At 43.0% G+C, this 16,312-nt stretch overlaps 1 protein-coding gene across 1 annotated transcript in view; it reads right to left on the minus strand.

The window, feature by feature from the left end:
- Positions 1–693: 693 nt before the first annotated feature.
- The window catches only part of FOXK1 (forkhead box K1), a 47,860-nt gene continuing 32,241 nt past the window's right edge, over positions 694–16,312 (minus strand). Inside the window, exons 3-9 of the mRNA XM_059826461.1 lie at positions 11,435–11,591; positions 10,028–10,174; positions 8,077–8,270; positions 6,743–6,909; positions 5,751–6,032; positions 3,261–3,485; positions 694–948 (exon numbers count right to left, since the gene is read on the minus strand). Coding sequence (XP_059682444.1) covers positions 728–948; positions 3,261–3,485; positions 5,751–6,032; positions 6,743–6,909; positions 8,077–8,270; positions 10,028–10,174; positions 11,435–11,591 — 1,393 coding nt within the window. The 3' untranslated portion in view covers positions 694–727. The remainder of the gene's footprint in view (positions 949–3,260; positions 3,486–5,750; positions 6,033–6,742; positions 6,910–8,076; positions 8,271–10,027; positions 10,175–11,434; positions 11,592–16,312) is intronic.

A 16,312-nucleotide genomic window follows, 5' to 3' on the forward strand; every position in this document is an offset into this window, starting at 1 on the left:
CTGTCATCTTATTCTCCCTCAGAGGGAATGAAGAGAAATTGCATCTGGAAATCCAGGTGGTTGAGCCCTGTAACTCTTCCTCCTGAATCCCCACATAAATAGACATTGGTTCATATTCAGAATTTTTCTGTTTTAAAAACCAAAATCATCTGCCTTTTTCTTTACGCTTGGTACCATGTTTCTTTAATGCTGTTGTTGCGAGATACTGCACCCATCTTTCAGCATTTGATTGCCTTAGGTGGCCTTTTTAAAATGGTCCTATGGTTCAAAGCTCTGAGAAGCACAGTATTAAGGCATAGAAAATGAGGAGTTTTCTTTCCAGGGAGTAGACTGTTTTTGTGTTACATTCCTTTAGATGCTGAACTGCAAATCCCATCCCCTTGGAGCCAAAAGGGGAAAAGACAGTTAAAAAAATATCCCAGCAGTCATACAATCAGTTGTCTGTATTTTTTTGAATCTTTTTAAAAAAAAGGAAAAAATATCCCATAGGTAACAACAGAACAGAGTTCCAGGTATGGGTTCTTGGGAGGGGTTTTCCATTCTTTTTGGCACCTTGTGATTCTAATAGCTGTTGACCTCCCATTTAAAAATCTGACTTTAAAAAGAGCTCTTTATTCACTATGTTTTGAGCTGTTACAGTTGTGGTTTGTTTTCTTTGAAAGCTGCTTTAGGGGCTGCTGCCATCCCATGCCCACCCCGCATCACTCCAGCTCCTCCCACCGGTTCTTCATTCACTGGTTGCCTGTCCTTGTGGCACTGTAGACGTGATGACTCCAGTTTGGGCTGGGACTGCTCCACTGGACTCTTCTATCCGGGGTCTTTTGACTTCAGGTTCACTGGAAGAGGCTGCTGCTGTCTCGTCGGTCCCTGTCTCACATACCCGGCTGACTACAACAGGAGTGGATGAGCTGGCCTGGGCTGCAAGAAGCTGCAATGGATTTGTAAGAGCTGGAAAGAAGGACAAGAGAAAGAAGGAGAATTAATGCGATGAAGTAGCACAAATGTTTGCTATTCAGAAAGCAAGAAAACAAAATAATATAGTCAAATGTGATAGCTGGAACATATTCAAGTATTGTTTTCAAGTCCATTTTGAAAGGCTTGCTAGCCTTGTCTCTCCCTCTCCCCCCACCAATCTCAGCTTTGTGCAAGTTTACCAAACTGGTAATAAACCCTTTCATAGGAGAACTTCCTTCTTCCTATCCGTTGTCAAACAAGGCATTGCCAGCTAAGCAACCATCTCCAGAAGGGAAGGATGAATCCCCTGTTAGAATTACAGCACACCTCCTCTGAGAGGTAGTTCTCTGGCCACCTACAATCAGAACTCCTTGCAAGCTACATCCTCTGTGTGCTGTGCCTTCAATTTAGAGGGCTCTCTTTAGCCCTGCTTGCACAGTAAGAACTACCAGTCTGTTGGGAAACTAGATTAGAATCCAAATATTGAGTGTACCGATACCTCACTTGTAAAAGGGGCTGGGAAGAGCTTACCCCAGACAACCAAATGCATTCCCATCAGAACTGGGATAAGAAAATAGGAATTTCTGGCTCCCAATCTTGATTTCCAGTACTGACAAAAGATCTCACCCTCCCATTAATAAAAGTGGTGAGAAAAAAGACAATTTAAGTAGCAACCCTCCATAAAAATGTCTACAATTCCTAGTTCCAGACAGAGAATGTGCTTACACACTGGCTTTGGCACACAACACTGCTTGGAAAACAAAACACATGCAGTTTTTGGACTCTGCGTCAATCGGAGAGGCAGCCAAAGCAGACTCAGGAGACAGCACATCCTCTGCCCTCCAGACTGATTTGCAAAGGATGGAATGACAGAACATTAGTAGTGTGTTCACTCCTAAGTGCATCAAAAAAGGAGCCCTAGGATAAATAAACAAAGCAAACACAACAAAGGCCCTCAAAGCCCAGCAACTTCTACCAAGGCATGGGAAGAAGGCTGTAGAGTATCAAGAGGATGAAGGAAAAAAATAGGGTAAGAATGAGGGCGGTCACCAGTTACAGGTCAGTGACTTGGAGAACTTAAACCATGCAGTTGAAAAGACATTAACTTCGTACAGACAAGAGTCAAAAGACTCAGGCTCCATTTCGTCAACTAGAAAATTCACTATCGCTTACAAAAACCCCCTCAGATGCAACTGGAATACTTTCCAATTCGATGAGAGAGCAAGAAAAGTTTTAGTGAGATTAGAATATCTTAACAATAAATGTTAAATAAAAAACTGTCTGATTCTACATTAGACAAACACTACTGCTGGGTAGCAGCAACTCCACCTATCTCATCTATTTAATATCATAATATGCATAAAAACCTTATTGCTATCATTTTTTCATTGCTCCAGTAAGATTCTTGCAATTCAAGTGCAAGTCAAGTGATACTGCGAATAGACGTGGCAGAAAATTTTGTAGGAAGATTCCTACTTCACTTCATGAAAGCCATCAAAATCTCACCAGTGCCCTTCATTTCAAACTCCCTGTAAACACCTTCAAACTCCCTGTAAACACCAGCCTGGGACAGCAGAGGTACTTAGTGTGTCATTGAAAAGGGGAGTAAGAAGCCTGGATAATACCACCCCCAGTCATCATCCTTAACTCAACAAAACCTGGAGGTGCTGAGCAAGCAATAAGAGGAGGTTGCCAAGACATAGCTAGTATGGGATTTTAAAAATCAGGCTTGACAAATGACTAGAACACATCCTGTATATAAGAAATCCTACATTCATTCACCTGATGAAACAGATCTTATTTCTCTCAGGCTCTAAGACCTTAAGATGGGAAATTATGTTATTTTCTTAATACTCTATGGAGTCATATTTCACAAGATCTAAAGAGCATTATGGAAATTTTATTATTTGGCATGCTGAAAGCAAAGGCTGTTTGTCAGAGGAAAACAAATGAAAACAGGCTCTACACAAGAATCACTAACACTTTCAACAAGTAACCCTCAAAAGGTAGAGAGTATAAGTAGTAATAAATGCATAGCCAAGGACAAAGGAAAGACACTGGACTTCTCAGAAGCAATGGTACATAGCAAAAGTTTTCCACTGGGGAAAGGGAGCAAACAGAGGTGGACAGAAGGATATCTACCACTAACATTTACAGCCACAGAAGTTGAAGACTTGATAACCTTTGGAATTGGACACATGGAATAACTTGCATAACTAGTAAGATAAGACCCTTACAGCTTTACAACCTAACTGCTAAGCTCAGAAAGCAATCAAAAACCAGAAAGCAATGGAAACAGAGCTTACCATAAGCACTGCCAGTGATGCTGTTGGTGGGGACAGCATGTTTCCCGTTTTGAGTGACTGCCCGCACAGGGAGCTGATGCTGTCCAATGGTCACTGGAGCTGCCTGCTGAAGGATTGTGACTGTCTGTCCTGGAACACCCTGTGCCATCTGACTGGCAACTGTCTGAATAACACGGCTGGCTGTAGGTATCGTAGCAAAGGCAATCGTTGGCTTTTCATCCATGCCTGCTTAACAGTAGAACAGACAACAATCATTTACCACCCTGGCTTAGGAACAGGCTTTATTCTCATTAATATTTTAGCAGTGATACACACCCCAGGCTTACAAATGTGAAAATACCTCAGCACCACAAAGTCACTTGCCTTTGATGTGTCCTACAAGGTTTACAGAGTGGGAACAGAAAGCATTGCTTCTTAGGCTGAGGCAGCTTAGTCACAAAAGTAACATATTTGGGCTCCAAGGAGCTGAGAGTATTCCTAGAGGCCTAATACTTTGAGAAGTGCCCAGAACTCTTTAGGCAGTATCAGGCTCTACACACACACTTTCTGCAGGCTGATTCATACAGTGTAGTCAGCTCTGAGAAGGTAATGGTTCACTCACCCTGCTCATTAGGGGAAGAACCCTGCAATCAGGGATGTAAGAATAGGGAAGATTAGTCCCTCTGAAATGCTTATTTTGAAGCACATCAGAAGGTCAGGGATGAATATTTGAAAACAATAAAATAGTCTCTATTGCACATATACCCTATCAATATTAAGAAGATTTTTCTTACAGCGTAAGCCACCCAGACAAAAAAAATCATCAAGATTATAAAATTGACCCTTTGTCCTAAAAAGGCATCATCTCCCTTATTGGCACATTATAGCTGTGATATGGACAGCAGCCACTGCAAATCTCATAGCTTACTTTGTAATTACAGGCGAGTTGGCCTGACTCAATACCACACACCAGGAGAAGGCATTAAGATCTTAAACAATGCCTGGAGGCAAAAGTCTGCAACAGCTTGCTGTCAGGCCTGCACATAGGTTGATTTACAAGGAGGTCCTCCCACAATTGCAAGCTTTTGCCAGCTATGGAAGTGCAGGAAGAAACGAGGAGGGAGAAAAAAAATTTAAAAAAAAAGTAGGAAAGGAGGGCTGAGTTCCTGGATAGAGATAACTGTTTGAGAGCAGCCCAACCACTTATCTCACTTCCCAGGACAAGTAAGGGGTAAATTCAGCAGGTATGCAACAGATACAGGACAGCCTCCTGTTGGGCATGCAGGAGAGGAGAGCCACTCTTCTCTTCCAGGGGCTCTCTGGGTCTCAAAGCAGAGAAGGCAGGCAGGAAGCACAAACTCATTAGTCCTGTAGGAAGAGAAGACTTTGCCCATTTTAACATTAGAAGACAACACAAGTGGAGTTAGATGGAACATAAGCATTGAGCTGAGACCTTCAAGAAGGCTGATAGAAAGCAGGGAGAGAAAAGGCAAGGAAAGCTGGGAGATTAGGAAGGAAAATGGAGCAACCAGGAAAAACAAAGGGAAGGTAAAGACTAGAAAAGGATATGAGTAGCAATAAGAGGGGGACAAGCAGGGAAAGAACAAGTAACACCAAGAATAGTGAATGAAAGAAGGGAGCAGGTGACAGATAGGCAGCTGCAACTGTTGGTGTTTCAGGAACATGTATAGGATCCAGACAGGAATTTCTAGAGAATGTAAGTGAAACTCAAGCAGCATAACCAGTACTGAACTAAAAATGCCAGTGGTCCTGCTATTGCTGTAAGGGAAGGTCTTTATCATTTTTTTCTTTCCCGTAGAGAAGAACCATTGCCCCACTGCCCACATAAAAGCAATCAGAGTAACTAGTCTTGCTGCTGGTACAACACACATCTATCTTGTAGCACTAAGCCCTTCTGAAATGGTGAGCAGACAGGGTGTTGGCTAGATCACAGCAAGACAATGTTTAACTAAATCCCCCAAGGCTGGAATTTCCAGCTTAGGGAAAAAAAGAAGCCTTTGTTGTAACTGGTTTTTGAAGATTGCTTTAATGGGGCACTGCCTGCACTTCCAGAAGCACATGCTTTCCTCTAGGAATTCAGGCCTGTGGAAGAGAAGGGCTCTATCATTTATTTATGAGGCTATCCTGAAGCAGAGAGTTTCAGCCTTTCTCAGGCCATCTCTTTTGGCCAGAAAAAGCACACATGTCCATAGCACATCCTGCTGACCAATACACCAGCATAATATTGATATTGGGGATAATATAAATATTTAAAGCACTGCATGTTTCTTCAGCCTCCAAAGTCTGTTACATTTGTTCCCCACAGGAGACAAGGGAGCACAGTTGTCCTGCCCACTGGTGGATCAGCTCTTACTACATTTAAGTTTTACTTGGAGGAACATCTTTTATTAAGGGCTAAGCACTCAATGAGTGAAACAGCATTTGACCACCCACCCCCAACAAGCCTGCTCAAGACTTATTAGCAGAGTAGCAAGGAAGGTGAAAAGCTACCTCGGTGGTCACCAGCTAAGTCCAACACTGCTCCTGCAGCTTCATGAGCTCCTCCTGCTGTGCCCTGATTTGTGAGGATGTATCCGTTTGCAGAGTTTGCAGAGGAGGTGACAACTCGGACCATTGTAACAGTGGGAGCTTGTTGAACTACATGAATTGCATGACATGAAGGCTGTTGAGAAGTCACTATTGATGCTGGCATGTATGCGACTGGTTTTGCCACCAGAGTAGACGGTCGGGGAGGAACAGCCATAATCACCGGCTGGGCACTGACTGGAGATCCTAAACAGAGAGAGAAGCATACATTAATAGGAGAGGCAAAAAGGCCTCCACTCATTTCACCTATGCACTTCTAATCTGCAATACTCAGTCCTTCAGCATTGGCAGGAGTGGGAGGAGGGAACAAAAAATAAGGCTTCAAAAATACTGCCTTCAATCTTCTCTTTTTAACTTACAAAAACTTTACTTGCCACCTAAGCACATTTCTGTGAACAAAAACCACAATAAGCACACAAAAAACCCGAACCTTTACTTAATGAGCTTTACCCTCAACTTCACCAGGGATACCCTATACATCAGGCCAGCTACAGCACAGCTGACAAGCAGATACTTACCAGGTCTTAATAAATTACCAAGGCCCTGGCTACAGCACCTCAGAGCTCTGCATAGCCAAGCTGATTTCATCCAGAAGGCTGGTAAATTAGTGAGCTACACACTACCATGGCGGCTCTCTGCTGTCAGTTCTTTAGAGCCACCTAGTTCAAGGTTAGCTCATGTGTTTCTACACATTCCTTTATCTCCTGCCCCCTCATCCAAAGACTAATAAGAAAAATGGTCTGAAGTTGCATATGCATCATCAGTCTCTAACAACAAAGTGGAAAGAGAGACCTAGATACTCCTGTAACACACTGACAGAAGCATTCCTGCTGTGTCCTCAGCATGGCACGTGATGCAATTGAACAGTCACCCTCTGTGAAACAAGACCTACTCACCAGGTGCGCTCTGTGAATACCGATACTCTGGAACTGAGGCTAACTTTGACCCAAAGTCGTGATCATGTGGAATGGGTGAGCCCTCCCGTGACAGGCACTCTGGAGTCTGTAGGCCACTAGAGTGAGGGGACAGCAGGCCAGGGTGAGTAGGGGAGGCAGGAGCACTCCTGAAACACCAGAAAGTAGTGTTGGCAAGTGTAGATGCATTTTGACCACAAGACAGCAGCAGAGACCAAGAGTTAGCTCCAGCACAGGATTCTCTAGCAGAAGGACAGCCTTTCTTCCACGCTACCCACTACAGTCTTGCTGAGAAGAGTTGAAAGGTACACAGTAACCTCACAAATGCTCTAGCACCAAATACTGTCATATTACTCCTTGCTGAAGGAAACCGGACCCTTCAGAATACGCTTAACACCTCATTTTAAGATCCACTGCTAACAGAGAAGCTGGAAGTGCCTCATGTTCAAATCAGTTTTATCATTTCAGGCCACTCTCAAAGGATCTTTGTCAGTGTTTGAGAGTGATGGGGAGAGGAAGAAAGAGGAAATGTAAATGCAAGTGTCTGGCCCCGCATATGCTTACAGAGCAGTTGCTCCCTTTTTTCCCTGTTGTCTCCCCCCCAACCACTTGGTTTCCACCTCTGGTCCCACATGGCCACCAAACACATGAGGAATTAAACATTTCTTTAATGACAAACAAGAAAGAGAAGATGATCAGCTGAAAACCGCTCCTCCTGCTTCCCCCCATTTTAACAGACAGAAAAGAAATGAGGTGTGGGAAGAATGATACATGAAACTCTCCAGCTAGTGTTGAATTGCAAGTCTTATCCTCACAGCTACAGGACTCTGAGAAAGCTGTCATTGCACACAGCTCCTCTTTTGCAGCTATGCTGCTGACTGGAGCGGCTACACAGAACACCCCCCCATTGCATTACTGCTGAAAACCATGATCAACCTGATCTTCCCTATAGGAGAGTGTTTTAAATACCACAAAAGTTATTCCCACTATGATCTAATCCACATCTAAACACAGCTTTCCTGAAGTGAGAGATTAGCATCTGAAAACACTTACTTCAGCGATAACTGCTTTGAATTTCTTTGAAATGATGCCAAAACAGATATGTTATTTGATGTGTTTTTGTAGTTTGGTTCTGGATTTTTTTTTTGTAAACTTAAGAAGTCGGAACAATTTTCAGATTATGGCTCTGGACTACCTAACTATATTACCTCTCAAACTATAAACAAAAGTAAACTATGCTCACTGTACTTCAGGAGAAGTTTGTTTGTTTTCTTTGTAATGAGTTTGGCACAGAGATTAGAGGAAGTTGAAGTTACCTGGAGGAGAGAGGCCCAAAAGGTGTTCGGAAGCAGGACACTCCTCTTTGCCTTCGTTTTCTAAATGCTTGCTCTACTAGTTTGGCTTCAGAGGCAGGGTCAATTCGCCAAAAGGAGCCCTTTCCAGGCTCCTCTTGGGAGCGTGGGACTTTAATAAAGTAACGGTTCAAGGAGAGGTTGTGCCGAATGGAATTCTGCAGGAAGCAGAGGAACAAGATGATTATTTTGCCATAAGGAAGCATACAACAAAGACTAATGGGTTTTGCCACACAGCTCGGAAAAATAAAATCCACACCACCAGAGTCAGTGTTGAAGACAGAAACAAGTCACTCAACTCACACAGCTCCAAAGTCACAGGAGAACTGCAAGAGAAAACCTGGGAAAATGTGTCAGAGTTTCTACTAATCATGCTGAAAGATGGGTTTGTTTGGTACTACACTATCACTTAAATACATCTGGAGCCAGACAGTGCAGTGACTTTTCTGTGGAAAGCAATGAAAGCAGAGCTTTTGCTGAGGCAGGCGGAAATCACTGTAAACCACATCAGAACTCTCTCAAAAGACAGGCTTTATTCTAGGCAAGGGGAAAAAATTGCCTGAGCCTGTGCTAACTGCTTACCTGCCAAGCTATCACCGGGGTGCCCAAACATGCCCTAAAGGACACTGCATCTCATGGTAATCATAATGCAAGCCAGCCAACATGCCCTCAGACAGCTGTCTCTGAGAAGAATCCATTTTCTATACGGCACTAGTCTAGCACTGTACAGCTCTCCCAATGTTGACAAGTCTGTATCCTTTTCGTTGCAAAAGCCCACCTCTTACTGGGTGTAGCGCCGCCTTTTGGGCTAGGGGAAAGGCTCAGTAAGCCTAGGTGTGTACAAGCTTGTTCCTCTTCCACTTTCAAAACAAAACAAGAGCTTTTGCAGCAGCTTTAGATGAGCTCTTCACAAGTGGAGCCTTACAATGCCACCGGTAGGGGAGGGGAAAAGGCAACTTCACCCTCCACTGAAACGCAGCTCTCTTTGAAGCAGGATGCAGCAACTGGTTCGCAAAGCACAACTCTGCCGAGCAGGTTAAGGCAGGAAGTGAATTCCACAATTAATTAGAACTGCAGGGAAAAGCCAGAGAGGCAGCAATGTATTTATTCCAACTGTACTCAAAGTGCACCAAGCAGTACTGCTCCTGCCAATTGAATACAATGAAATCAGCAGCTGCAAGAGTCTTTCCAGCTGCATTAGTGTATTATATTCAAATGACAACACCCATTTCAGAGGTGCAATGCCAAGAAAAAGTCTGAAAGCAGGTGGAACTGAGGTTTCTGGCACTTCGAAAGCAGCCCTCAAGTGAACATTTAAGCCTGATTTAGCATGTGTTAACTACATCCAAACTCTCCTATGAAGCTGGTCAGATTTCCTTTAATACCACAAGGACGGCACAGACTCGAAGTTCCCCAAGTTCTCGTTCTGAGATTCAAAACTTGCGAACTGTGACTTAGGCAATGCAGTTGATACAGTGGGAAAACAAAACATGTGTGATGATTTAAGATATTACGATTAAAAACTGGGACCTCAGTTTTAGGCTGGACATCATCTGCTTGGACAGATCATGCCAAACAAAGACAAGGTGAAGGACTAAAAGATTCAGGCAAGTATCTGGGCAGAGAAGTGACTGATAGCAAGGATGTGGAAGAATAAAAAACAAAAGTGAAAGACACATGACTGCAGCATTAAAAGGGTTTCAGAAACCAGAGAGACCAAGAGTAACACACTACATTGCCCTAGAAAGTATTTCAAAAAACTAATCACCCACAAACAAACTAGTTAGCTTACGTTAAACAAATTCACTCTGGGAATAGTCAAAGCAGCTCTATTACCAAATCTTTAATAAATGCATTTCAAAGCAGATAAGCCCTGTCAAAGTAGTTTAAAAGCTTGTCAGTGTCAAGAACTCACCTGCCAGCCTTTGTCAGCAGTCCTGTAATATGGATAATGCTTGGTAATGTGGGCATAGATCCCACTTAGTGTTAATTGCCTGTCTTGTGCTGAAGATATAGCCTGCACAATTAGCTGAGCATAAGAATAGGGTGGCTTGGACTCATCCTAAAGAAAAAAAACCAGAAATTTAGTCACTAATGAAGAATTCCTACACTAGAGTGTACTAACAACCCAAACGAAAAAAAGCACATTGGGCTGTAGTTTTCACAAATGCTAAGAGACCATCAGGGGCAACTAAGAGCAGCATCACCCTCTTCCCTTTCACTCCTGTTTTATACTGCCACCTCCCAGTTTAGCACAAGCATTTTTGTGCAAACAGTACTAGAGGTCTGAGTGAGATTAAAGTATCTCCTTCCTTCTCCCCACAAACACAGAAAAGCTAACTTTAATCTGATTCCATTCCCCACTTAATTTACCACATGTGCTTACACCAGCACAAGGAACAGGATCAGGACAAGCATTTGGAAGCAAAGAGTTAGAGGGTGTAGGGTACGTTCATTGCTTTCAGTGTTCATGAAACCAAAGCCTTCAATTCTGCCCAGCTATGACTACACTTTGTTAGAAAGGTTTCACAAAAGTATGCTATCAGCTCTCCTCCCAGCAACAAGCCCAATATGAAACTTGATCCTGTCCCTTCCCTCTCCAGCAGGATTTGTTTCATTCTAGGAACTTTAATTTGTTTGCCAGATCTCATATTCCCAGCTCTTCCTATTACTCCACGAAGAACAGCCCTTCTTGTCTCAAGGGAGAATTCAATCTACAAAAAAGCCACCTAGTATCATGCTCCTCCACCCAATCCCAAATCAGGTGGTTTTGGATCTAGACCTTTAACTTTGATCTGAAGATCAGCTCACCAAAATTAAATTTTATCATTATAACTAAGTTATTTTTTAATCTACATTCCACTTGCTACTCTCCTCATTTAATGCTTGCTTGACAGGCCTTCATGTTTGTTTCTAACTTCTCGTGGCAAGGATCTGGTTTCTTCCCCTGCATCCCTTTTCTCCAACTGTGTTTTGCAAAAATACCATTAATTAAAAGGAGAAAACAAGACTGATTTTTAATGCACCTCTGCTTTATGGGTTCCTGATTTATCAAACAAGCAAAAAATTTTTCTCGCTTAGCCATTTTAGTGAGTGACTTGAATACACTTTGGGCAGCTAAGCAGGCAGATTCCTCATCTACCATTAAGACGACGCTGGTTTGAAGGCATGGTCTCAAACCCCTGGAGGATACTGTAGACAGTGCCCTTACAGCCTTGGTATTCTTAGACCCCTTTTAACTATATCCAGCACTGGCAATAAACTGCCAGTTCTTAATAAGCCTCCCAATGAGCCCTGCTGGGTAAGTAATGTTTCTCTGAACCTTTGGGCTGTCCCCGCCAGATGCATCTGCCTGCTGTTCCGATGCTGCTTTTGCGGCATACTCTGCTGCCAGCTGCAGATCCGAGGTAATGTTGTGAACAAAACGATATCCTGAGGATCCAGCACCACGTGGACTGGCCGGGCAAGAGTTGGGAACACTGGAGAGGCAAAAAGGAAATACAGTTACTCGTGACTTCATTTATTAACAAGACACATAGCTCTTTACAAGACACACCTATGGTACAGTAAAGCTCCCAGGTCACCAAGAAGCAGATATGCACTGGACTTATTTTTACCCGTGCAGCTAATCCAAAGCCCAGACAGATGGAGAAAAAAACCCCCACAACTGTCAGAGACAAAATTGGAATTTCTACAAAATCTTGACATTGCTCCCCCCCCCCCCGCCCTTTCCACAATCACAAGACAGTGATCTCGAAGTATTAAACTCCTCCTCTGTGTTTAGAGAAGCACTTAAAACAATGCAGGACGCTTGCTATTATAACTTGTGAATGAACAACACACCACTCTCCTTACAACACAGGTAATATTTAATAAATCCTTTTAACAAATATGGGCTATATTCTTTTACAGTATCATAGTTAAAGCACCCAGTGCAGGCATCTGCCCTGAGGGTCCTTGTCTAACACAACACAGGAGCTTCAGAAGATCATATCCTGATCAGCACCACACAGCTACAGACAAGGATTTCCTTGATTCACCAGCACACAAATGCAGCTAACAAAGGGAGCTGCAATCACTAGCATACAATATGGAAGGTTGTATCACTCATCAGCATGGGGAAAAGACACATTTAGAGTCCCAGCCCAGGGCCACCACAAGATGGCATTACAGGAACAGCTGCTGAGCAGGAAAGCCATACTAAAGCTGATAAAAAGCTACAAACAAATAAAAGGTCGCTGTAATTTGCAGCACCACTCAGGCACACAGAAGTAAGTGCTACAAGATGAGAACTAATCAGGAAGGCTTGTCTAAGGATCACACATCCTTGATTTGTGGGGTTGGAAGGCTAGGAGGAGAGGGACAAGTCTGGGAATCTGAAGTTCCCTTTTTCTGTCTCTTCTCCATTCTGTGCTGTCCGGCATTGAGGGGTGCAACACCAGAGCAGCATGACGCATAGCCAAACCCCAGGATTAACTAAGTCTTCTATATAAGAGCAGAGAAGCAGTGACAAGAAAGCAAAACAATACACAGAAGACTTACACAGCCAAACAAGCAGTTCAAATTGTATGAAAAGATGCAAATTGAAGTCCACAGCTGGGAACCAGAATTCAGTAAAACTGGCATAAACAATCCCCTTACCAGTCAAATGCCTAACAGCAGTGGTAACCCTGACACAAATAAATGCAGTTACCAACACTTATCACAGCACTGTGCTAAATGCTGCATGAAAAAACCACCACAGAATGCTGTCCCTTCCTCAAAAAGGTGACTGTGTAAATAGCTTCCCCCACACACACGTACACACGCAGACGGAGAGGAAACAGTGAGACAACCCTTGTTTGCTCAATGGGCAATACCTTTGGTGCATAAGCAATCTGACAGTGTAAGGAATGACCGTTTCCTACCGCAGTCCAGCCTGTAAACTGAGAAGTGCTGCTTCTCCTTGTGGCGTCTTTGCAAATGGCTGCAGTGCTGAGCTCAGCACAACGGAGACTGGTTTCTTTTAAAAGTGAATTACAGGATGGGGGGGCTGGGGGAAGAGGGGAAAGGCAATAGAAATATTCAGCCACAACAAACCGTTGCAATAGGAAACCCAAGCTCACTCATCTCCCACACACCAGCCATGCAAAATGTTGCACAGCACCTGGTAACCCTTTCAGAGCCCACCGATAGTCCTCGGCATTAATTGGTGATGCCATTCAGAAGCGCAGCAGGTGAAGCTTTCAGGAGGTGCAAGGTATGTAATGTTGATGAGACCATACGTATAAATCTCCCTTTGCCAGAGATAAAGGCATTTCTTTCCTAGTCTTTCAAAAAGCAGAGACCTGTTTGTGCAGGAAAATGAATCAAAGTTTGCTATTCCACGCTTTGAGCCTGCTTTGGAAGTGGATAATGCTAAACCACAGAAGACGCTCTTGATGTCTTAGTATTCACATGGGGAGCTGGTGTGAATTTAATTATTCCACTGACATTTTTCAATAGCTTCTCCACATACACACTTCTTATAATGTGTAGATAATTACAAACGAAAGCCATTTTCATACATGAAACAATGACAAACCAAAAACACAGCAATTCTTTTTATCTTTGTGTTTGGCACCCGAGCAATTATTGTAACACATGGACTAGAAATGGAATAGGATGAAACAGAGTTTTCTTATTTTGTTCTTCATCTGCAGAAATACATGAACAGCAAACCACGGCGACAGCAGACAAAACTCATGTCAAAGATATGGAAGAGAGAAAAGTTCTCCAGTAAATCCATGCTCTGCACAGAGCTGTATTTCTTTGGGGTTTGTTTGCTTGGGTTTTTTTTAAATAAATAAAACTAGTATGGCTTCAAAGATTGTCCCATGCAGTTCAGATACAAGAATTTATTCATTTCTTCAAGATCAGCAGAGCAAGTAGTCCAGTTTTTGCTTTCAAATTTTAGCTTCTGAGGCTGCTAATGAGTTTTAAGTATGCTATCTTGCTTTTTTTAAAAAAACCCAAAACATAGGGAGAAATCCTTACCCTGCAGGGCTGTGATTCTTGAGTGCTGACAAAGCCCCTCCAACCTGAAGTGTCGTTAACTTTTAGAAAAGCTAGCCTCTCCCAGTAGATAGTCACTGAAGAACATGATAGTCCCCTAAAGAAGCAGCTGTCCCTTGGGACAGCCACAGCAGTAGCTGAAGATTTGGAAGAGGTATTATTCTTTTAACAGAATGGAGCACTTCTGTCCAGGTAGACCTGCTTGCTTTCAGCCTGGATCAAGAGACATGGGTACAGAACACCACAAACTTTTAGCTGCTCCATGCAAAGAGACAGAGTAACACAGACTGATAAGTGTTCATGATGTCAGTCAATCAGAGAGCTCTTCAAAGGGAAGGGAGAAAGAGCTGACTACTGGAAAAAAACAAGGAGGCACAATCTGTTCCCCACCCTGCCCCCCCCAAACATGGGACAGAAGGATTGAAAAAGCAGTTTTACTAAAAATACCCCTCTGAGGGTTAAGTTAAAATTAAACTTTAGTGCAGTCAAAAGAAAACAAGCAAACAATGCAGTGACATCAGTTTCCTGGAGTTCCTGGAATTCTCCTCGCCACCCAGAGCTGGGGCTGGCCAGGGACACTTGCATGCACTCACACCCCCTTTCAAAATATTATGGAACAAAAAGACTTTTCCCTACAAACACCTGTTTGCACTACAAAAAAAATCAAGTGCAGGGACAGTGATTATGATTTGTTGTCTATTAATATTGCATCAATACTTGGAGATAACCTGATCCATTTTGATACTATAACCTTTTACTGAGAAAAGCTACAGCTAGGTTTGCAATTTCACCCAGCTCTCTGACATACTTACTGCTGTGATCCATGCTTACTGTCAATGCAGGCAGTCTTAGCTTACATGCAGTCCAAGCTAATTCGAGTTAAGCTTGTCTGTTATGGAAGAGGGCATTTTGGAGGGGAAGTTTTATACCATTGAAAGACACACAGAGCATGTAAGCAAACCAGTTGCAGTTACCTACAGTCTTAATCCCATGGCACCATGCTTAATGCCCCAAGTCCCAGAGATCTTTGATATCCACTGAGGATTCAGCATCTCAACTTGAAACACTGACTGCAGGCAGCCATTGAGCTGCAGTTCCCCAAATACCATGCTGAGACTCAGCTTTAGAATCAGACTACAACCATGTGCTGAATCACATCAGTCCTTTGCAGCATGTTTTCCATTTAATGCTTAACCCTTCTTCAGCTGGAAGGCCAGAAAGATGAGGGCTGAATGCAGTGTCTGCAATACATTCACCCATGTAACGGGTAGAATGCCTTTTAAACACAGGGCTTAACTTCTGGCTATTGAGAATGTAACAGGTTTTTGTAGCATCAGGATTCACTTTCAACTCCTGCCAACAAGAATCTAGCCTCTTAAGTTCACAGCAATTTCTAGCAACAATTAAGTCTTTAAATGCCAGCTACTGGAGAATATGTACAACTTACTGCATTTCTGCTGGAATGTCCAAAATCAGTTTGCTTTAACTAAAGAATCAGAGTGGAAAAATAGGAGGTACCACTGTGTGCATGGTGTGTCCACACCTAGGACGCTGTGTGTTCCCTGTCTCTTTTCATTTCAAAAAAGGACACAGCAGATCCAGAGAAAGTACTGACAGGGATACCTAGGATGATCAGAGATATGGAATGGATTCCATACAGGAAACAAACAGTTTAAGACAGAAGCTGAGGTGCAAAGTGATAGAGCCTATAAAAACAAAGCCAAGAGGAGGAGTCCGGCTCCTGGCCTCTTCCAATAGAACAGATTGTGAACACAAAATGAAACTAAGCAGCATGCCCATAACAAAAGAAAGTGCTTCTATGTTTGTAGTTACACTGTGGAATGACATGCTGTAAGACAGGGCTGATGCTAAAAGTTTGTGAATGCAAAAGGCCATTATACAAGTTTTTTGGGAAGGGAGGAAGACAGGGAATCCATCAGGGGCCTTATTAGACAGATGATCAGGAAGTCCCTGCTTCGAGGCAGTCCCCGATCCAAGAAAACAGTGGAGGCAGACTGCACCTAAGTTAGCATTACTGTCTGTTTTCTGTGTTCTTATATTACCCCAAAGATACCCGTCTGAGGCAGAATACTGGGCTATATGGATCTGTTGCCTGAGCACATATAGAGATTCTTAGGTAAAAATCTCCAGACTCTCTCAATACTAG

This window comes from Gavia stellata, chromosome 18, assembly GCF_030936135.1.
Source record: "Gavia stellata isolate bGavSte3 chromosome 18, bGavSte3.hap2, whole genome shotgun sequence".
Taxonomy (NCBI): domain Eukaryota; kingdom Metazoa; phylum Chordata; class Aves; order Gaviiformes; family Gaviidae; genus Gavia; species Gavia stellata.